The sequence below is a fragment of the Siniperca chuatsi genome, linkage group LG10 (genome assembly GCF_020085105.1).
Source record: "Siniperca chuatsi isolate FFG_IHB_CAS linkage group LG10, ASM2008510v1, whole genome shotgun sequence".
Lineage (NCBI taxonomy): Eukaryota > Metazoa > Chordata > Actinopteri > Centrarchiformes > Sinipercidae > Siniperca > Siniperca chuatsi.
In genome coordinates this window covers 4,216,853-4,241,358 of record NC_058051.1, presented here as the reverse complement: position 1 = coordinate 4,241,358, position 24,506 = coordinate 4,216,853, and the positions used below count along the sequence as shown (strand labels likewise).

Genomic DNA, 24,506 nt, shown 5'->3' with positions numbered 1-24,506 from the left:
ACACAGTAATTGACAATAAAACTTAGCTGCAGCCCCAATAATTTTGTAAAAGTCTTTTGGCCTGTAACAAGATTTCAAGTGGTTTTTGTCGCTGCTTAGTGATGATGTGCCTCTTTTTCTTCCTCAACCACTTCTCTCCTCCTCTCTGCTGCACTTAAGGATGCCCGGTAGTCCAATGCCACTTGCGTCATCCCATAGCATCATGTGATTTTATGACATCTGAAGCATACTGAGGTGAATCTACATGAAGTTAATAGCATCTATTACCACACAGGAAGAACCTAACATTTCGGTCTACATATATTAATTCTAACTGTTTATTCACATTATTCATTGAGAACAGCATTATCCATCACATGTCTCTTAACAGCAAGAAATTACAGCGCGTTGAGGTTGGTACACAGGAAGTCATGGCAGCATGGTGGTGAGTCTATGATGAACAAGACAGATATGAGTTGGGCTTATCAAACTGTTGACAATGCTGATGACAAGATAGAAGGACACAAATAGTGGTGTGTTTTGTACCCATCCTACAGCAGCCCCCCTCCACTGTCAGCCCATGACAGAGGGGATGCTGGCTCCAGGGTTTTTGTGATGGGCCGCTGACGGAGGCGCTATTCAGCCCGTGCTGATGGGAAATGTGTTTATGTGTTTTTCTGCAATTGTGAGCGTATGTCTCCGAGCTGTGTATGAGTATGTACTTGACGTGTGTGTAGAGGATGACTGGCAGGACTCTATGCCTGCATGGTTTAAGTGCATTGCAGTTTTGGCTGCAGTTCAATACAAACAAACTGCATAAAGGATGTATCTATTCCTGTATACAGTTAAATGGCCAGAGGCTCAGTGTACAGTAAGATGTGAGTAAAGTGCTGTCAAATCAATCACTGCAACGACAACAATTCTGACATTTCCGGAAACACAAATTATTTTATTTACAGTAATACGTAAGGAGCATATAATCACACGTAATCTATCACAGCATACAAACCTATACTGATCTTTATGACAACAGCAAATACATTGTGCAGTACATGAGCTGCTGCTATCAGTCAATAATAACACTGCAGCCTCATGTTACCCAGCACTGCCAGCCTCACCTGGTAAACGCCAGAAACTGGAACACCAGCAGGTTGCTCTGTAGAAGGTCAGTCTCTTCACGCTGGGGGTCAAAGGGCACAGGCTCTGTTGGGTCCAGGACTTCCGCCACCTGCCCACTGCAGTCCACAATATTGGGAAAGCCAGCAGAGTAGAGGTGGGCCAATGAGCTCCTGGAGCTGACTGAGCAGGAACTAGAGGAGAAGGGTTAAATTAGAGGAAGAATCATGAGCGCACATCGATCATTCACCAAGCTGGAAAGACTTCAGCGAATGCCGTTCCTGATGCTTTACGAGCAGCAGGAGCTAATGTGTTTAGTCCCTGATGCAGCGGCCTCACTTGGGTGATTTGTGGTTGTAAATGAGGCAGAAAAAATGTTTGGATCTGAGTGGAATACTGTGCTGTTTTATCATTTTAAACCCAGCTCAGTTTATCTTGGATCAGTTCCATTCAGACTAAAGAATGGAAGTTATCTTTTGGGAGATGACTTCAATTTCCTCACTTCATCCTGCTAAACTGAACCTGAATTTCAATATCCAGCTGGACATAACAAAAATGCAGTGAAACAATGATTACACAGCATGAGAATGTCAGCAATATCCGTCAAGTAGCAGCATCACGAGAACGCTTACAGGGGAGAGAGAGAACGGGTGCCAAAGCATTCCCTCAGGATTTTTCAAGCATAATTGTTAGTTATCTCTAATCATAGTGGCCACCTGTTTTTCTGCAACTATGGTAACATTCATAACTTATACTTTCAACGCTGACACCAAACACTCTGGGTATGATAAACACAGTGCACAGATGGCTGGCTAAAGTTCATGCACAGGAAAATGAACAATAATGTTTGGGCTTATCATAACAGTAACGCTGCCTGTGTCCAGTTGGTAACAGTCGAGCCCACACCGTAACATGTTTGAAAGAACGAAGCCTTGATCAAACTAATTAAGGCAACAACAGTGAAGAAGACAGTCAATTGGGTTTTCATCTGCAGCTGTGTCAATTTCATGCTTTCCCTCTCTTCCCCATCCCTCAAAGTTATATCTTAATTTAGCCACAGTGGATTAATATTCAAGCCATCATTTTTATTTCAAAAGGGGCTCAATCAGATATGCACAGCAACTTCAATTAAACTTCTTTAGACTTCATTGTTCCTCTCAAAGAAGTGGGTCATTCCACACTGAAAACAGTCAAAAAGATGTTTTGGCTCTGAGTGAAGAGGCAGAGATGTTTCAGCCCACTGAACTGAACAGCATCGTGTCTGGATCCAAACTCTGGGACTGGGAAACTGTTTCGATGCCAGCTGCTTATTTACAGACTCTCTGTACTAATGCTAAGCCTTGTTTCTGAGTTCCTGTGCCCATTATTTGCAGGGTGTACTTTCTCATTGGGTGTCCCACCTCAACAGACCTGGCTGCATTACCGCTGCCATTATGATATCCGCTCCAAACTCTATTATTAGCTGCTCACTGTTTACATTGCAGCATTCTGTAACAATAAATCAACTTAAAAACCTTTTTCTTACAGCTGGGTTTAATAATGAATTTTCACACTAATAAACAATGCTGAGAGCCATTACCTAAAGTGGGATGTAAAGACTGGCAAAACGATTTCTTTAAATTGGCTCTGAGCGGAATTCTCCTACTTACTGACAACATCGCTGTACTATCCAGTGAACACATGCTGCCAATTAGTGAGTCGATCGATAGCCCTCTGTAGATACCAAGACAGTGAACTATTGCGGTAATGAAGGACTGTACTAGTGTTCACATCGGGATACCGGGCCAGATAAAAAAGTAGCATGTTAAAAGGATGATTAAAGTGGCTCCAATATGAGTAACACTCATGTCAAACTCCCGTGCTGCACAGACTGTAGTCAGGTGGTGATCACAGAACATACAACTAGGAGAAAAGGAAAGAATGTGTTACAAACTCAAGCTCCATATGTTATAATCTACGAAGGCCAGGTGGCCAAATCGGACTAGTTCCATATATCTGGAATACACCAGAACGTCCTTTTTACACGGAAGTGCTGAACACCAATTCAATTCCACTCAAGTCAGTATTCAGCTAATGGATTTTCAAGGCTACACATCATGAGCATCTATCAATATACTGGCCAGTGTTTACCGTTTCACAAAGAACAGCTGGCCTCTTTATTGCAATTCATGTTACACAGCTGATGCACCAACATACATAAAGTGGTATTTCCCTTCCATCATACAGGATGAGGGATAGCTTTGGGTTTCAGAGAGCAGAATGGTGCCAGATACTGGATTTAAGACTTACAGTTTATGTAAATAATCAACCTTAACATGAGTATTAATGATTCAGAGGCAAAGTAGGGAGTATGAAAAAGGATGCCACGAAATATGTTTAAGGAAATGATGTCCAGCATGTTTTATGAAGGCTGTCCTGTGTTACTCTTGGAGTAAAAGCCATTTACAAGTGATGTATTACAACATAATAAGATAAAACAAAAGTCATTGCTTATTGCTTTGGCCATTTGGCTTTCCATGCAACTATCACTGAATGTTAAAAAAAACTCTCAGCATCAAATTTTTTGGTCTCAGACACTTCAAACTGCTTTTTAACCTGATTGTATTTGCTCATGGCAGCTTCAACCAAATCTGTCATGGAGGGTTTTTACAGAATAAAAACCTTTTGACTTTCTAAAACAGATCATTGCACACAGCTGAAGCAGACAATAGAGGAAGCTCACCTTGGCACATTCATCCCCAGGGTGATGACAGGGGCATGGACAGGAGTAAAGGGCAGCTCCTGAAGTTGGTCTCCTTCGTCCTGAGCTGAAGGTGACACATCCCCTTCCCGCTGAAGGTCCACTTCCAGGTGGGCGATGTTGCTGACACCTGAGCAGGCCTGGACCAAAGTGTGACGATACAGATACAGGAAATGATCAGCCAGTAGCTGATAAATGAAGAGGTCATTTTAACATGGCAGCGGTGGATGGCCGCCCACCACTGAGTCTGGTTCTGTCCGAGGTTTCTGCTTCTCAAAGGAAGTTTTTCCTTGCCACTGTCGCCAAATGCTTGCTCATGGTGGGATTTGTTGGGTCTCTGTAAATAATATTATAAAGTGTACGGTCTAGACCTGCTCTATAGGAAAAGTACAATGAGATAACTTCTGTTATGAATTGGCGCTATATAAATAAAATTGAATTGAACTGAATTGAAAACTGCTAACTTTGAACAACACTTAGGTTGGACGGTTCAGTTAAAATCTATAAAAAGACTAGGAAAGCTCAAGTGAAGATGTCTGCAGTTCAGGCTGAAGTTTACCTACCATCCAGTGAGTTCATATTCATAAGCCTCATACAGAATGACATATAGCCAATGTCTCTATTAAATTACAAGTTGATTACACAAAAATGTGGGCAAAGGCAAGTGCAACAACATGATTGCTCTGTAGTACAGTTATGGGCACAAAGGAATACAAAAAAAGGACTTCACTAAACAGAATAGGCAACCGGATGCATGGAAATTACATGGAAAGTAAAACTGTGTTATAGGGGTTCAGAACAAAGCAACACGGCAGTAAGAAAGCTAGTAATGGAGTTGTCAGAACGGATTCTGCAAATGGCCTAATACTCTGGAAGTTCCATCCCCACACTTACAGTAGTAGTCAATACACAGAGGACATTAAGAGCTTACCCTCCTGTATGTTTACTCTGCCCTTTTGAATGCCTGCATTGATTCTGAGTGCCCATCTGCAAGTTACAAAGCATTAAATAGCCCTGTCCATCAACAAACAAACCTACGTTTAACCACCAATACTCTCCTCTCAGTGCTCTACTCAGTATTGGAGTATCAACATAGCATTTATCAGGAAATGGGTCAGTGTTCAAAGCGGCAGGAGGCAACTTTTCAATATTATAATTTACTTGGAACTAACAACTGTAAATCGACATGTTTGGTAGGCAAAGATGGCCAAAGATGACGCGTGAATTTCAGAAACTATGCTCTGCTATTCTTATTTCAAAGTAACATGCGTGGAAAATCAGGAGACGTCTGAGGCAGAAGATGTGACTTTGTCTTATCAATCACTCCTTACAAGCTGCCTTGCCAATTTTTCTTTTCTGACCCTTTTTTTCTGCAAAGACCTCTATTACACACCTGTTTGTTGAAAATGCTCTATAAGTAAACTTGACATAAAGACAATACATCACCAAGAGAAAGTGGGAAGCTGTGCCAATGCAATTTCTCTATCGATCTTCGCTATCGAAGGTCAGAATATCTGGGATCGATTGTAAAGAGACGAATCAGCTCAGATAGTATAACCTTAGGAACAAAGAATATAAGGTATGCAAGTCTCTATCTAACACTGAATTGCAAGCAGCAAGCTTTCAAAACTCCAGTGACCTTCTCTCACTCAATTTCTACATCTAAATCAGCCTTTTACATACAGCAAGGGCTCCTGAAAAAAAGTGCACATTACAGTGTTAAACTACTCATTTCATTCTATATTGTTTGTTAGCAAATCCCATGGAAAGATCAAAACCAACAATGTGTTAGTCCATCTCTCAGTTATTTTCTATTTCCCTTTGGTAGCACTTCATTTTATGGATCTGTAATTTTAGAGTAGAAGTTCCCTAGAGAGAACTATGTAATTTATTACTAATTATAGGAGAAATAGAGACGTTGTTCAATTGGTATCAATTTCATTGAATGAATTCAAACTGATAGCTAGTGTAACCTATAGAGTGCTTTAGCCAGTGAACATGCAAAAATGTAAAAATTTGTCTACAGGCAAGTTCATCATATATTGAGAATAAAGTTTCCAAAAATAAATGATTACTGAATAAATATTTGCTTGGGTTTGAAAGGAACTTTTCTTTCAAGGACATTCCTGTTTCTCCAAAATTAGCTCCAAATTACATAATTCCTTCCAGGAAACTTCCAAGAACCAATAAAGTTAAGCGTTAACTTCCTTTTTTGTTGCGTGAAGATGATGTATTTTTATGGAACATTAGTGTCCCGCACAACTGTGGTAACTTTCAATTTAACCAAAGTGCCATTGACAGTCATTTTCTCATTTTAATTTAGGTAAAAGCAAAAAGGACTGAATTAACAACCATTAACAGCCATTCCTAAGTGATGATTTAAATGCCAAAAACATATTGTTTATGTTTTGACTTTGAGGCCGTCTTGCATCTAATCTGCAATTCAGTTACTGACATTCTTCTGTTTAACAGTATCATTTCTTGTTATCCATTTTTGCTTCTTTCTACTTCACAATATCAGCTATTTAAGAAAAGAAAAAGAACTGTTAATGCCTGCGGATCAACTCAACAATTCTAAATTTTTTGTGGCAAACATTAATCCCCTCTTCATTGTCATTGACAGACACGCAGCTGGAGGGGTATTAGCACAGATAATTAGCTAAGGAGTGCTAATGGTGTCATTTTCCAGTCAAGTGTTTTTTTTAATGGTCTTTGATACATGCGCATGGTTCAGTTGGTCTGGCAGAGGACATGCACGGCTGTGCATTATTGGGTTTTCCATCAAACGTGCTGGTAATAACCTCGACCAAAGTCATGCTGCAACATATGCACCCATGTTCCTCCTCTGATCAAACAGCCTGTGATATAATAACCTTAGAGGATCCCCAAGGCATAGTGTAGCAGCCTTAGCACACCTAAAAGGCTCAAAGTAAGGGCTTTATACTGTATCTCAACCTGCTGCCATCAAGCCTATGCCGTGTGATGACATATGAGTGCTTTTCATGGGCAGATGTGTTCAGGTTATGGACAAGGACAAATGGAGGTTTAAACAATATATTTTGCAAGCTGATTAAATGACTCAATATATGCAAAGAGAATGTCACAGAAACTCACAGTATCACAACTGAAAACTAAGCCAGCTGACTAGGGATATAATGTATCATACTTATCCACGACATTTAATGTTAACAGTGTTGTTCAATTTCATAACAGAGCATTGTACAGTATCAGCTGCAGAGTAGGAAACAAGCGACCACAATCAAGCAAATTAATTTAAGAGAAAATATTTAAAGTGTCAGGATGTGACCCTTAAAGCAAGTTTATGTAACTAATGAAAGACGAAATACCAAATTTATTCTTTTACCAATGAAAAGTTGAATTCATAAGCAATAAAACACACCCATCCTCAATTCAATACACTAGGGAGTTTTGCAGCTACAGCCTTACTCGATCTGGTATGACCAGTAGCTTATGACAGCTAATGTTAGCAAACTTTAAATAAATATTACTCTGAGTCAGTTCGTTTTATGACTCTTATCTACTACTGTTACACTATGTTTTAGCATTTACTATTATGCCACAATTTCCACTAGTGGCAACAGTGGCAGCTGTTCAGAAAAAAGTTATATAGGCAGGCTTTAATTCTAATAGTCTGCAGATTAATTCATAATATCTACATATCCCTTCAGGCTAACCATAATTATTATTATGATGTATTATCAGCGTGCAAAATTGATCTCCAGATGAGAAAAACTGATATGACAGATGTGTTGCCAGATACGGATAGTTAAATTAGGTATATAAATGGAAATCAATCAAGATATGAACAATCTCTAGGCATAAACAGCTATGTATATGTATGTTTTACGTTATGGGTTATTACCACTAAATAAATAAAAAATCACAAGCCTGTCTCATTGTACCTGTGTCATATTTCATGGTCCTCCATTGTAATAGACAAGTTGTTCTGACAGTTCCACAGCACGACCTAGTCAGTCTTTCAAAAACCAAATTGAATTGTGGCTTTTTTTTTAACCATATTGTGCGTCTGAATATATTGTTATCCCTTGTAAGCCTGATCCACAGTTCCTGGATTATTCCTGCAATATGATTCATAGCTTAAGATATATGGGAGGAACCCATTAACGCTACTGCTGTCTAGTTCGAAAATGAGCAATGAGTACTGAGGCATACAAGCAGGCGGAGTGGACAGGACAGCTCTGAAACAGCCTCACCATCTACTGTGATAACAAATGGGAATGAAGAAAACTTAATATAGAAAGGTGACTGAACGAATGAGACAATGATTTACGTGACACATAGAATGTTCAACATTACCTGTTTAACTACTGGACAAACTACTAGGTTTGAATTACAGTTACTGTAACTGCGACTAGATCCGCACATTTGCAGACTCATGGACTCATGGAGTCCAAAGGGTCCGATTCATCATGTCCACAAGGGTCCTCAAGCACACTTTCTGCTGACTTTCAGAAAGTCTACTGCGGGTGTGCATCGGACTGTCATGGTAAAGAGGGAGCTAAGAACGAAGGCAAAGCTCTCAATTTACTAGTTGATCTACATTCCAACCCTCGCTTATGGTGATGAGCTATGGGTAATGACCAAAAAAATTTGATTGTGGTTGCAAGCAACTGAAATTAGTTTTCATTGCAGGGTGTCTGGGCTCACCCTTAGGGACACGAACAGACATCCAAAAGGAGTCTGGAGTAGAACTGCTACTCCTTCAAATTGAAAGGTGCCAGTTGAGGTGGTTTGGGCATCTGATAAAGATGCCTCCTGAACGCCTCCCTGTGAATGTATTTCAAGCACGTCAAACTGAGGGGAGTACCCGTGGCAGACCCATAACACACTGGAAGGGTTACCGTATCATATCTCGCCTGGGAACGCCTTGGAATACCGCAGGAGGAGTAGGAGGAAGCAGTGTACCTGTAGCTAGGCAGTACCATTCAGAAAAAAATACTCAGAGATGGATTACAAGGTCAAGATATCTGCATTTGCCATATCCACAGCAATGATTGACGTCTTTAGTCCTGTCGTTTACTGCATTTTATCCCTGTCACATCCCAGTGCCCTCACAGGCTTGTTGTGATGACAGTGAGCACTTTAGACACCTCACAGTTGGTATGACCGAAATCTCCAAGGTTAAGTCTGCAAGTCCGCGAGGGTGGACATTTAGATTTACCCAAACGGGTAATTGACATCTTGTATGTTATCTGTTTCCCAAAGCTATTTGTTGCATGCAACATTTTGAGTACATTACTAACACAATTCCAGTAAAGCTACTTTGAATGAGATGTGGCATCAAGAAGGGCAACAGAGATGTGCTGTTAATAGAGAAATGAGCTGAAACAGTTCACAAATACCTATACTACTCAAACACTAGCAATATGTTGTTGTAGTGATGGTTTTTCTCCAATATTATTTCCATTATCATTTGTATGCTACTTCACTGGGATCTACGTGGTTTCAATTAGACAGAGCGGAATAAAACAGCATTTGTTAAAGAGTGTTCACATTGGGTTTGACCTCCTTGGAGTGCTATGGTGTGGTTTGGTGGTGTGGTGGTTCATAGAAAAGTCCACAAAATTATTTTTTTAAATACTATTAAAAAAACTATTTCACCTAGGTCTGCAATTAAATATTACTGATGTGAGGCCATGAATTATGTCAATGTCGATGTCAAAATTATTTATATAGCACATTTAAAACAACCACTGTTGAGCGAAGTGCTGAAGATAATATACCAAATAAACAAACATAAATGTTAATAACAAATACATAAGAAGAAAAGAAAACAATAAAAATAATAAAAGAACAACAACACAATTGAAAATGAAATCAAGGCGTCAAGCTCAACTAGAATTGAATGCCAATTACATTTCAAAATGGGAGGCAGCTAAATGTGAAAAAAAGGGTAAATCATTATTAAAAGTGGTCCTGGACAAGGCAGATTAAACATTTTTTCCCAGTGGGCAAAACACAAGGTTATGCAGGATCCTGGATACCTTAAGAAAATTGAAGTAGCCTTTGTAGAAAGATTTGAAAAGCCAAGTCAAAGAATAATGTTTCTTTTGATTATACAGATGAAAAGGAGTAGCTCCAGTAGCTCCAAAGACAAAGAGTGTGCAGGGCTGGAGTTCATTTTTGAGGTTTTGTGTGTGTGTGTGTGTGTGTGTGTGTGTGTGTGTGTGTGTGTGTGTGTGTGTGTGTGGCTCCATGGGTATGAGGCTGGGAGCACAGTGCTGTAAAGGTGAGTGTGTCTTTGAACTCTACTGAGTGACTGTCTGCATATCCTTGGGGATGTATGAAGGCTTACCATGTTGTGTATTTTAGTGTTGCTGTGTTTGAATGTGCACTTGTGTGTAAATGCATCTACGACTCCCTTTTGCTTAGTGCTGGTGTATTTTCCTGTGTGAGTACAAGGCTGCGTGTGTGTTTCTTTTTGTGTGTATGTGTGTGTGTGTGTATGCGTGTCGGTGTGTGGGAGCGCACGGGGGCGGAAATCTTACGACATGTGACAGCTGGTGGGCCGATGCCAACGGGGAAGGATGGAGCAGAGAAGGAAACGACTGTTGCCATGGCAACGCTGAGCTGGAGTGGCTGATGGTCGGGTAGCGTGAAGTAGCTGCCAGCTGAGACAGTGAGAGCTGCAAAGAAACAATGCAAATGATTCGCTGTTATTATTATGATTATGAACAACAGGGCTCAGGAATATACTTTACGCCAGAGAGACACATGTGCCATCTCAGATGACAACAACAGACCATTACACTGCTTTGGCACTCATAAGCCCTTCTCACTCCACCTGTTTCTCCACCCACGATCCTTTAACACTGTCATCCCCAGCAGGTCGGATTCAAAACTGTTGGTCTGCTCCCTTCTTGCTATCCCCACTTTTGACTGGAAACAAAAGAGTTGCTGTTGGTCCTTGTCTTAAGGGTTATACAAAGGTGGCAAACAGATATATCAATCACTGATAGTGGACTTTTATTAATAGTAAAATATGATCCAAAAACAGCTGAGCAGCATGGCCACTCCACTTGCACTCTACAGAAAATAAAGTTAAGATTGTTCCAGCATAAAGTGCAATGCTACAGCCACTGGATGAACAGTACAAGACACTGGTATAACACTGATCAGGGACCAATGTACCGTCAATACTTAGAGAACCAGACTTTTGAGACTTTCTTCCAAAGTAAAAGGAATTGGAATTAATTAGTGAAATAAAACTGTGTGTTTTATGTTGAACTTACCAGCCTTAATCGTACATGTAATTCCACATCCTCTCAATGGTTTTTAACCAGCTTTTAGTAACCACTGGCCTAACATTTCAATACCAGCCATTACTTAGACCTGTATTTCAGAATTTACGGTGGTTGCCCACTGTCCACAACAACCAACACACATTTCTGTGTGGTACTTCAGCACAGGAGTTTGTGGCACATTTTTAACTATTAGGGCTAAGAAATAATTAAATGCTATTGCTTCTTGACATTATTCCAAGCTACATGTAACTAAAAAATAAGAATATGAACTATTGAAGGTTATGTTTTACACATTTGAAGAGTTTTGTTACATATACGGTATAACAGAGAAACACATTTGACTGCATTTAAACAGATAGATTTGCCAGATATATACCAATATTTTTATTAATATTGTGACATTCATTTCAATCATATTGCCTAGCCCTATATACATACTACTGGCTGAACCTTGTAAACAACTAATAAAAGTAGACATTGCAGATATAAAATGAACTATGATTATGAACTATATGCCTGACTTATTGCCTCAGATTTATTCAAAAACTGATTTTAGTTTATAGGAGAGACTTTTCAGAACAGCCAGCATGCTTTTCCAGAATGAAAATCTGAAGCAAAGACAAATGTCAGCACAGGAAGTAGCGTTTTTGTCCATTCATCAATCACATAATTCTTTGGTGTAAATTTGTCAGGACTGCTTTGCATAATGACATTCTTCACCTTGACCATTTTCATATATCCAGACACCTCGTTATGTATTATCACTTTACAATCACAAATTTTATGCTTCAGAAAGCAAGATGTGAGCTTGTGACTCAATGCTAACTGCAAATTTGAGATGTGTCTGCCTAATGAACAGAATCGTAGAAGTAAATTTTAACAAGAAATTTCACATGTGAATTCCTCTCATCTTCACCGTTTTCTGCTACCTATCTAGTTTTGATTAGCAGAGGCAGCAAAGTAAGTAGAGGAGCTTAGACGTCCTTTCCCTGGTCACCTCTAGATCCTCCTGGGGTATCCCGAGGAATTCCCAGCCTCGACGGGATATGTTATACTTCTGCCGTGAGTCTGCCCCGAGGTTTCCTCCCAGATGGATGTCTACAGGGAGGTGTCTGGGAGGCATCCTGATCAGATGCCCTCACCATACCTATTGGCTCTCTATGCAATGGAGCAGCAGTTCTGCTCTGAGTTCCCTCAGGATATCTGAGCTCTTCACTTTGTCCCTAAGCGTTAGTCCAGACATCCTTTGAAAGAAACTTATTTTGGCCTTTTGATCATGGGAATGTCTAATCTGAACTGATGAACAATGCTAACTAAATGTTCCCTAGACATTCCTACTTCATATTCATAGCTGCACTATTTTACCCCAAATGGGAGTGATAGATTAATCATTTGAATTATAGGGACTGCAATGCTTTGGTTAAGTACTATTTGGATAAAATTCCTAAGATTTGTTACTTCCCATTGGGAAATGTTCCACCAGCAAAACCAGAAATTTATTTTGGGAAATAGGCCCAATCTAACCTAGGGAAACAGGGCAGTCATGCTAACCACCTTAAGACAGAACACACTGCTTCCAGCGCAGTAGATGATTCTCTTTACCACGAAAGACTGGCAAGGTCCATATGGAGATAGATGTTAGATCAATCATCAATAGAACATTAGTCTGACTGTTCTAAATTCGGGCTAAGCAGAGTTTCTCTCGTTAAGTAACAGAGAAACTAAGCTAATATGTTATAAACAGTATCATTGGACTTCTTGTGGCCAATATTTCTCAATAATCCAAAAGTGTCTTTTAGTTGATCTAACTAGTCTGTGGGCATTATTGAATCTGCGATGGTCAAAACAAATGGTTCTCTGGAGACAATAAAGATGGGCCTACTGCATTGAACCTACTGAGCAAAAAAAGGAGGACATGTTCACTCACCCATCGATCTGTTGGACACAAATACATTTAATGACTGCTATGCTTGCGAGGACATTACATAAATTTACAATAATTCCCTTGGACCTTGAAATAGATCAAACAGACATTCTCATTTCACTCCAAAGCTCTTCTTCTATATCAAACAAAAAAAGGAAGTAATCACAGCATGCAGACACAATATGCTCCTGCGAAACACGTCATGTGCCTCACGATGAACCACTAAATGCACGGAGCATAAGGGAACATTGAGTGTGAGACCACACTGTAGCTGTGAGCTGAAGAAAAACCAGAGAGAGAAAGATATGGCCTGCTTCGAGCCGAGGTAACTTGAATATGTTGTTTAATGGCAAAGGATGTGTTGGTTACAGTGGTATCCACAGCAACAAGTGTCAACCTGTTCCTAGTATAGATTGTACACAAAGACGGACGACGCGTCTCCACTTCCTCTCACTGTACAAAAATGAAGCCAAAATATCTCAGATACGGGAGCTGCCATGTTCTGGTGACGTCATTTGGAGCCAGAGTCTACGCACTAGTGACTGGAGTTGGAGCTGCGGTATCGAGGTCCTGCCCATACACCCGGCCGACTCAATCGTGAGCCGGCCTCAGCTGTCAATCATGATGTGTAACCCCCTTTTTATAGCATCAAATAACTAATTAAAACCAAACTTATCAGAAAAAATGAACACTTGAACACACACACACACACACACACACACACACACACACACACTACCTAAAATGACAGAAACCATCTTTGGGAAATATTCATTTGACGTGTACTTTGAGTTTATAGTTTGGCTCATGTCCATCCACTAACATGGAGGGGGCGGGGTTTATGATCTATACTGCAGCTAGCCACCAGGGGCAATCTAGATGTTTTGGTTCACTTTTGGGGAGCTGTCATGTCGTCCATCTTTACATACAGTCAATGGTTCCTAGCAACGTAGGTAGCTGTGAAAACGGACACAGGCAACTTATGACCAATCTATACTATTTTATATCTACATTTTTACCTTAGTCCTAATCACAGATACATACCAAATCATAATCTTAACACATTTAAGCCAAATTTTCCACTTGAATTTACCCTTAAGCAGCTGAGATTGGTAGAATCATCTTATTCCACACTGTCTGACAGCATCATATTCTGTATCAGCTTGTTCCAAATCTCCATTGAAGATAGATGATGTTTACACTGAGTCAAATATTTAAACTGAACTTTTTGATGACTGCACCATTCCATCAAATGGAAATATTCTAGATGTCTTGTGAGTCATTTAATTCACATTCCCCAAAAGTCACCCTGAAAATTTGGTTTCCTTGGAAACATTGGGATCTTCACTAGAATTAAAAATAAAGTTTTGTGGGTTTGAGCAATGTTTGGCTGCACAGCTTGAGCTTGTAATGACTGACCCTCCGGCAGATCTGTGAGGTTAAAGAGGTTAAGCTGACCCAAACATTTGTACTAAAAGTAGCCATCACTCAATAGGCAGGATCATGCAGGGAAAGTTGAGGCAAGAACACACAGCTAACACTGCTGCCATAAGAAGGTCCTAGATTCAGACCGCACTAGGTTTGACTGGGGTCTTCCCGTGTGGAGTTTACATGTTTTCTGTATTTTTACTTGGTTTCCTCTGGGTGCTCCAGTTTCCTCCCATTCCAAAGGACATTCTTGTTAGAGCTGCTATTGGTCACAATTCTAATAACCAGATTTACATGATCTTTGTCAAAAAAATTGGTTTATGCTATGTATTTATGTTAAAAAGCAAATATCTGTTGAATATTTTAAACCGTCAAATGTCTATATCAGCCTTGAATAGTTTAGTTTAGTTTAGTTTCTCTTTCTGTCATGCCAAACATTTAGTCCATCCCACATTGGCTTACAAGACATAGAATATCTAGTATTGTTGAACACAGCTGCTGTTTTCCCTCAACAGCCACCTTTTAAGTGTTTAAATCATTTTTAAAAAGGATGGTACACACTAAATGTCACTGAAATACAGATTGTAAACCAAGTGGTTTGACTCACATACACATGGTTTCAGAGTGGATATCTTCATTTGAAACTGCTGGCTACTCCACAGTTTGTTTGCTCATAAATACTATGTTAGGTGTAGGCATAACCCTAAAATGAGCTGTTTTGGTTGTTAGGATTGGTCAAAATGTCCTCACAATTCTAAATGTCCTAAAATGTCAAGACCAGTGGGCTGTCACAAGTCAGTTGTAACAAGTATTGCTAAGTCATATCACATTTTACACACACACACGCATGTGATCTCACATTGAGTCACCATGTCCTGCACACACAGGGTGTTCAATCTACATGTGAGGATCTCTCTTACACACACACACACACACACACACACCAAGAGAATACGCAGAGCAAGGCAATTAGTAGTGGCATTGCTTCGGCTGCCAATGTTCTGAACTCAGCCTGTTTGCCCTGACAGTGAAGCAGATCATCTGTTCACATTCTGGCTTCATGGAACCTGCATGTGTGTATGTGTGAATGTGTCCGAGGCATTGTGTGTGTATGTATAGTATATGCTAACCTCCTAACCTGGGGGTTGGATGCCAGTAATAATGAGTGATAATGTGTGACGAGAGAAAATAAAAAGTCAGGACATACAGGACAGAGTGAAATGTTACAAGAAAGACAGGAAGAATAGTGAGATTAATCTCTGATGAATAATAAGAAATAACTACAAATGGAGCAAAAAGGATAATATAAACATGACAACAAACGATACAAACATTTACAGGGTATCTGCAAGTTGAACACTACTGTACTTAAAATTGAGTTTAACAAGGTAACAACAACCTGATTAAATTAGCCTATTCCTAAAATATGCTTATCAACAGAGGAAGAGAAACAAATAAAATGTATTATATGAGAATATGCCGGTACCTGCTTATATCAATGATATGTTTGGGCTAGAGATTTGAGAACAATATCAGATTTTTCTGACCATTAATGTGATTGCGATTTAAATTGAGAGAGAGCATATCAACCAGATAAAACGTGTTTGAGGTCTTGCCAACACACAGATTTAATGTTAATTAACTGCAGCTCATTAAATTTGCTGTTGACAGTTGTCATTAGAGCAGATGGAATCAACTTGCTACAGCTGCACTGTAAATTCTGTGAGTTATGATAAAAATCGTAGCTCTTGCGATTTCATATCACAATTTCAATATTAATCATTCAGCCCTAGTTTGGGCCTAACAAGAAATATGTATACATTTTAGTGCATATAGCACTAGCTATATTATAGCATTATCGGAATATTCTGATGGCATATGTTTTTATTTGTACAAAAGTTACCTCTCTGACACTTTCAACAAAAACTTAACAAACTTAACATACAGCATGTATGATTGTTAACAAGTAACAAGTCACTGCTACAAATCTTTCCAATTCCACAAATCAAAAGGTATGGGGAAGTCATCATGTCCCTCTTTATGTTTGCATTCGAGAATGGTAATCAAAATGAATTGTATATTTTTCTCTTTCATATTACACAAACAGAGGTGCAATTACACCTCTTCATCTTGTGAAACCGTTAGCTATCTCAGTGTTCCAAATGATCTGGCAGGCTTCAAATGCAATACTATGGTTTCCATTCAGATTTTCCAAAACTAGATTACAAAGCCCCCACACAGGTAGAACTATGGATAAAATGTAGTTTGATCTCATTTACAGATAATGTGCCTTAACATCACAAATATCCAAGAAATGAAAGTTTAAGATGATCAATTATAAAATCCATCTCTACCAAACGAATGTTAAGCAGCAAATTGACGTGAGGTTCTATAGTTATACTTCACTTTCTAGTGCTAAAACAGAGCCATACAATAAACATTGTTCATAAATCTTGAATTCCTATTGTTTTGAAAAGACATTTGATACAAGGATAAGGCATCACTGTGTGAAAGAGAGCTGCAAAAATGAGGTCTGACTGAGCCAGTACCAACTGCCAAACAGCCCTCTGCCAGCAACAAACTGAAACATGGCCTCACCTCCAGCCCACGGACTACAAGACCACCTGGGTCAACAGAACACGAGCACGACCCTGAACCACGGCCGCAGCCTGGTGCGAGAATTCTTCATCAGCACAGGCAAACAAACTTAGCTGCTTTCCCAAATGTTAGCTATAAATACCACAAAATCCTTAGCATTCTGCACCTCGGCAAACCAAGTGTGTCAAGGATCAATAATTTATGCGAGCAAGAGAAAGTTGTCAGATCCAACAATGCCTACAGACAGAGTTGGAGCGTACGGCTTGTTTACAGAGCCATTTCAGAGAAGGATGCCATTGATTAATCAGCACTTGACAGTCATGTTGAGGAGGAAAGACAAATGTTGTTGACCAGGCAAAATAATTTTAGGATTGAAACAAGTGTATTTTTATAACAGTATTTTTTGAAAGGGTAAGAGACAGAGAGATAGGAAGAGACACAGAGACTGTGTTTTGCAGCAACACTAGAGTCGTGATGAATTGTAGAGTGACTGCCAACAGAAGTGGCATGGCTTTACACAGTGTTTTCGGTTTCATTTCTTTATGCAGAATCCTGGATGACCATCAGATAGGTATATATGCTGTGCACACAAAGCAGCCAGGGCACTAATGACTGCCCTTTTACACCCTTATTTACTCAGGAATATGTGTGTATAGGAGAATTTGTGGGACTGTGTGTTTAGTAGTGTTTACTGTAAACTTAAAGCTGCTTTAATTGATGTTTTTGCCTACTTGGGAGTAGTGGAACAAGCTGAAAATGCAAGATCTGACATAGTAACACCACACTAAGTTGTTATAGATCTTTGTCTATTTACATATTTAGCAGACACGGAGCAACATTAGCATTTATTTCTAGTTGTGTTTCTAGATACCCAACAGAAGTCAAACATTCACTCCCCTTAATAACACGATCTTCTTTTAACTAAGTAAAAGTAGCTTTATACAATGCACCCTTGCTCAATTTTATACCTACAGCCTTAATTGGCCTGGTATAACAAGTAGCTTATGATGGCTAATGTTAGCAAACTTTAAATAGAAAGTACTGTGAAAATAACAAAATGAGTCAGTTGACAGACTTAATTTCCTGCATGTGGTTCCATTCCACTTGCTCTCAGTGAGCTTCACCTTTGGTGCAACGTTAATTGCTCCTTTTGGGAAAATGTGGTTGAACTTTAACCCTTAAACCTTGTATAAATACAAATACAGAAATATGATATAAGCATCTACTAATTTGCAGTGGAAATACTTAGGATACTTGGGATCATCAAGGAAATTCAAACAAAAACAAAAAATAACAATGCAAATAACATTCTCTTTTTAAATGAATTACCTGCTTGGTAGACCTGGGGCCAGATGTAGAAACGATGCATATACATAAAAACCGTATGTATACGCCGCTTCCCACACATAAACTGGTATTTATAAAAGAAGAAGAATGTTTGGTGGGAATGTGCGCACCTCACACATACTTCAGACTTAAATTATTTATGAGTGATGAATTTTATCATTCTTTTTATTTACATTTCAGCCATTATTTCCCCGTACTAATGATCTTTTCATTTTATTATGAATTGTGAAGCACTTTGTAAAGTCTGTTTCAATTTGAGCTGTATAAATTAATCCACAGCTGTGCATAATGACAGCTCTTCTAGTGCTGTTGGAGAACCTCACTGATGTAACACGGTCGGTGACATTGCACTGCTTCTTTGCCATTCTTCTCATTGGCAGATCTACTGAGTGGTGGAGCAGACACATGTATCGATATGCAAACGGCTGATTAAGAACATTTCTACATCCATTTATGGTGAACTGTGGGAGTGGAAATTAGGCTAATTAGGGTGGACAGGTAGTAAAACTACACAAGACACATGAGGCAGCACACTTACAAAATAACAGGAAAGAATAAAACCCAAGACCCAAAACCATGACCAAGACAACAGGACACAGGCAACGAACAGGTAACAGGCAGGCAGGCAGATATACGTCCAAAAGGCAGAGAATCCTGAGCCAACAAAGCAACTGGGACGAACTGACAAAGAACAAAGGAAACACAGAGACTATATACACAGGTGAGGGCAGGATAATAGGCGAAACTAATTAGGGTGAAGCAAACCATCAAAACTGGAGGGAAAAGCAAACAGACAGGAAGTAAAACTACACAAGACACATGAGGCAGCACACTTACAAAATAAAACAGGAAACAACAAAACCCAAGACCCGAAACCATGAGAGGTATAGCCAGTTAAGCACCATCGTCTTCTAGTGTCATCCCCTGAGAGCTGCCCAGTATGACCACAGTCGTCGCTTGTTAACTACTGGGAGCTGCCCACTCGCAGGCTTCCACCGCCCTCGCTGCTTAATCAAAATGAAGGGCGATTTGTAGAGTTCATGGGTGCAGCGCTCCCACAGCTCCCAGCCCGCTGGTTCAATTTAAAATGAGTCGACAATACAGACTGTGGCTCATTCTGGCCCAAAGAGCTAACACTGAAACTGAGCTGATCTCTCTCCTCCTCCGCTCTGTCACACCATGTTAGTGTGTGTCCCTGGCCTCATCCTGAGAGAGAGCAGCATCCATCACAACTCCCAATCTCCATTGGCACTTCCACTCAGGCTGAGTGATGATGGTAACGCCCTGTAGCTTAGCCCAGCCAAGACGAATAGACACACAAAATGCACACACAAGAACATACAAATGGTTTATGTTACATATGGTCGATGTTGGTATTTTACTAAGAATGGGAAATGAGTCAGTCATCATCGTCCACCTCAGGTATGATGGATTGATGATTATGGTGCAGTTAAATTTATTACATAGTGATTGTAGAACTGATCAGCACTATATCCGTCGCCTGTGGGAAGCCTCTAACATACACTGATGCTAATGTGACATTTAATCTGATTTGATGCAACTAGGCATGATTAGCATCATCAGTATTACTTCTATTTCCCAGGTTTCTGTGGTGATTTAAGTGTTCCATGATTGACACACACAGATATTTTGTTGTTTCACCAAGAATAACATTTTCAACAGACACACACCCACACACTTCCATTTTTTCTCTGCCAAACCAGCTGCATGAATATTCAGTGAAACTGCAGGATATTTTGATAGACCCAATCTTTCTGGAATCTTATACAGGTGAGTCAAAAGTCAAAGAAAAAAAAATACTTCTAAACATGCCGCTCTTTACTAATGCCAATTATGCCTCCTAATCACAATGTTGACGAGAGATCTGGGACAGATAATGGATTTTTCTGTCGACAAATTATACACAGCATGACTATGGGTTAATCAAGATTTATGATCTTTATCTAAAGAGCATGGAAAGGGAGCTGTATCCATGTAGAGGGAACTGCTAGAGGGGCTTCCTGATCCTGTCATCCAACCAGCAATCACTCCAGGTCAGCTGTTAACTGGAATCCATTCATATAGTTTTTCTTTGACAAGTACAGACAAGAGCCAGATAGCATTTGCACACTCAAAATATTTTTGTTTTAATAATGTTTCTTCACTCAGGGGTAAAGCAGAAGAAAATACATATCTTTCATCACTAGGTCGTGATCAGGGTCAGGAACAAAAATACTAATGATGAATCAACAGGAAATTATCAGCCAACTCTGCAGTTTCCTGCAGCTTTATAGAGCGTTTTCGCCTCTTTTAGCTCATTGTTTGGTTTTCCGGCCTGCAAACTCTGCTCCCATCAACCTTGTTTCTCAATGTAGCAGGCAGCTGTCTTCAGCAAAAAAGCTTCGATAAACCCACTGTACGCTACCTGCCCAGCTTAAAACAGCAAACAGACAAAGTTAGCGACTAGCTGGAGAAGAAAGGCGAGTTGGTGGAAAACCAAAACCAAACAGAGCAAAGCAGAGGGGAATGCTAGATTTATTAAGTGGACAGAAACACAACTCCAAATGAATGTTAATGTTAATGTGTCTGCTGCTGATGTGTAAATAGACAAACAGACAATTGTTTGTTAGCCTTTATAAGATGATAATATGTGAGATGTATTTTCAGCCTGTTCTGCTGCCCTAAGTGGCCATAAGGTACGAAGCCCGGGAGGGGACATGGACGTAATTTTTAATAAAACGTATGCACGCTTTACTAAAGGGCGCGCACGCTTTAGTAAGTCGCGCACATGCTTTAAGTAACCCATGCTTTAGTAAGTCTGTGGCAGAATGCGGTGCGCCCAGATTAACTTGTGATACAACATTTTACCATCGATCATGCTTCATATTCCACACTCTGTAATCATTTACAAAGTTGTCTCGTTGTCAGTCTTACATTTGTATCATATATCATCATTAATCTGACATCAAGTTGATTTGAGAACAATTACATACAGCCTGTAAGTGAAACATACAGTCTGGAGTGTATGTTTACACCCAGTAAAGCGTGTGTGCGACTTACTTAAAGTGTGTTTTATAAAAAATTACGTCCATGTCCCCCCCCTGGGATCCATAAAAACAAACACATAAAAAAATCCATGAATGCAGCTTTAAATGACATATGATTAAAACAGGTGATCCTGCACGGACCCACTGATGGCACAATTTGAATACTTTTGAGAGAAATATGAGAACAAAAGGCAGCTAAAAAGCTTGCAGCTTAGACTTGCTTTTAGTGACAAAGTTGGAACTTCAGACATAACTTTTCTGGCATAGCACTAGCTGATTTAGGGCTTATGGTTTAGTCACCTGTACAACTGATTAGGTGACAAGGTGTCTTACCCCGGGGCCTTGAGGAGATTCTGGAGGAGAAGCTGGTGGAATGTATTTTTGACCTGAAAAACACAAGCAAAACAAAAGAAGATAAAGACAAAAATCTAGCTGTATACCCACCTTGTAAAATGTAAACAGTAACAGTAAGTATAAAGTATAAAGTTTATCCCATTTATGTAATCTTCTTGTTGATGTATTCATCTGCATATCACTTGGCTATGTGCAACAACTCCAGTTCAGTGTTGCAACATTGCTCTGCGTACCTGGCAGCACTGTTAATTTTATAGTGCGGTTAGACATTTGATGGAATATTAGCTTGTGAGATGGAATGGAAGTTGACAGTAATATATCAGCTCTTCAGTTTGCTTTCTTGTTGACTGGATTTGTAGTCAGGTGGCATCCTGAGGTATAAAGAATATACTGTAACAATGTGTACTGAATAACTTCAGCAAAGTAAATAGCTCCACTGAACACTGGGATACCAAAACTACTTACAATCAGTAACACATTTATCCAATTTCACACAGATCAGGAGGCAGAGTTGGATTTAGATGTCACACTGAGTTTAAAGTCTAACAATGCTTCCTGAGGCTTTTGGTTGGTAGCCATGGTAATACAGAAATGAAAGGCTTTCCAGAATCTCTTTGTCCTCCTCTCCCACACTTTCTCGCTCTCTGTGTTGGGCTTGACTGGCCTTTTGGAAATTGCTTCAGTTGCCTGGGGTGTCTTACTGTAGCTCCCATCTGTTCAGACTACATGCACATAGAGTGGACACAGTGCAGGACTGGCTAGCTCTCTGTCACAAATGTGCTCGGGCATCCCCCCTCGGCAGCCATTTTGTTTTTAAAGCTTTCAATTTTCTCACTGTTTTACGTCTTGAGCCGGTGGAAAATGTGTTTCACCTCATTAGCTGGATTGACGTGCAATTGGCCATTTATTTGTGATCGGTGAGAGGCCTTCTTGGCAGCTGAGCAAACTAGAAGATGTATGAGAGGCAGATGCAAGCACCTATACATGACGCCGGGGACTGAGGAAGAATACATTTAAATATGTAAAGACGCATCATTAACATTCATTAATGAACATCTGTGTCAAAACAGCAAGATTGCCTTTTACTCCTCTCAGATTATCATTAGAAACAGAGAGTGATGTGGGATGGTCACATAAACAACAAGGTATTCTGTAGATAAATTATAGATTAATGAAATGTATGGACTTCATGGGAATTTCCACCCATCTAAATGGAAGTCATTTTGATGTCCATCATGAATAACTTAGATGTTCATCCTGAGAAGATGGGCTTGGCAAAGTGTCTTGTTTCTTTCAAACACATTCAAGTAGTAGCAGTGAGCTCGTACATGAATCAAAGACATGGATTACATATTGCAGACTGGCAATGAATTTCATATTCGTCTAAATAAGCTATCTGCAGTGGAAATCAGCACACTTACAGGCATGTTCATGCGCCCACACACACACACAAAATCTTGGAAAAACAAAGTCAAGGATGATTAAGGTGCTGAGAATGAAAGAATGACAGAGATTCATGAGATCATTCTCCTCTGAACACTAGCCCAAATCATTCGGGCTTCTTGGGCGATCCTCTGAGGACACTTGAGCACTGATTAAAATGTCATTAATAGACTTTGCCAAACGCCTTCTCTACACACCAGTGAAGTAGGCCCTGATCAACGCTATTCTTCTCTCCCAAGATAAGTTAACAGTATCATTAGTGGGGAAATCATCGACTATACGACCGGGGTCCACTCAAGTTCTTTCAGCTGTCACTGGGATTGAGTGGCTGTGTTTAGTGTTTACTACACTTTTAATCAATTCACTGGCAGACACAGAGCAAAACAGCAGTTTCAAAAAGAGATGCAGACAGTGGCACATCATTTATCTTTTGCTGTGTGCGGCATGTGAAATATTTAATCAGAACTTTGTTTCAGTGGGAGGCCTGTTTAAAGCTTGGGGTTCAGGAGTTATTTTTGGAGGGATATCGTGGAACGGTCATGCTTAATTGGGAACGACGGAATAATAAAGCTTCTGTTAAAGAAATTCAGCAGCATACACTGATAACCCCCTTAAAATCTGTAGAGAAAAAAACAGGGACTTGGTTCAGGTTTATTTTCACACTCTTAATCACTGCAGTTACAGAAAGCAAAGAACAGCCAACATGCGTGGTGACACAAGTGGCTGACGTGTGATGCTACAAAAATGTTTCTCAAATGCACACTGATGCTTTTCTGCTACAATCTCACTTAAATGGGAAAACTGTATGTCATTGTCACTGCGAGTCACGCAATTGAGTCTGAGAAGGTATTTTTTAGAAATTTGCTGATTTTCTAGCACATCAACAAACAAAGTTCATGGAGGTTTGGAGAAATGTGAGAATCAAAGTTGGTTAAAAAAGGGCAGAGAGACTGTGGGCACTTATACTTCATACAATCTATGCTTAAATACCAATATAATTACATACATTTGACCTGATGATGGCACTACAGGATAAATCTGGAGACCACCAAAGCAAGTATTCTAAGGGGCACATGATTGCCATTCTTGGCAATCCATCCAACAGTTGTTGAGACTTTCACTCAAAACCACAAATGTCAACCTCATGGTGGCGCTAGAGGAAAAGTCAGGGGATCATCAACGTAATTAGGATTCATCTTCTGGGAACCATGAATGTCTGTACAAAATGTCATGGCAATCCAAAC

The 24,506-nt window shown here is 39.8% G+C and overlaps 1 protein-coding gene across 3 annotated transcripts in view; it reads right to left on the bottom strand.

The window, feature by feature from the left end:
* nphp4 (nephronophthisis 4) overlaps positions 1-24,506 on the bottom strand; it is a 179,899-nt gene that overhangs the window by 56,335 nt on the left and 99,058 nt on the right. For all 3 annotated transcript variants that reach the window (XM_044210968.1, XM_044210970.1, XM_044210969.1), the window contains exons 12-15: positions 21,799-21,851; positions 10,366-10,503; positions 3,818-3,975; positions 1,098-1,289 (exon numbers count right to left, since the gene is read on the bottom strand). In XM_044210968.1, coding sequence (XP_044066903.1) covers positions 1,098-1,289; positions 3,818-3,975; positions 10,366-10,503; positions 21,799-21,851 — 541 coding nt within the window. The remainder of the gene's footprint in view (positions 1-1,097; positions 1,290-3,817; positions 3,976-10,365; positions 10,504-21,798; positions 21,852-24,506) is intronic.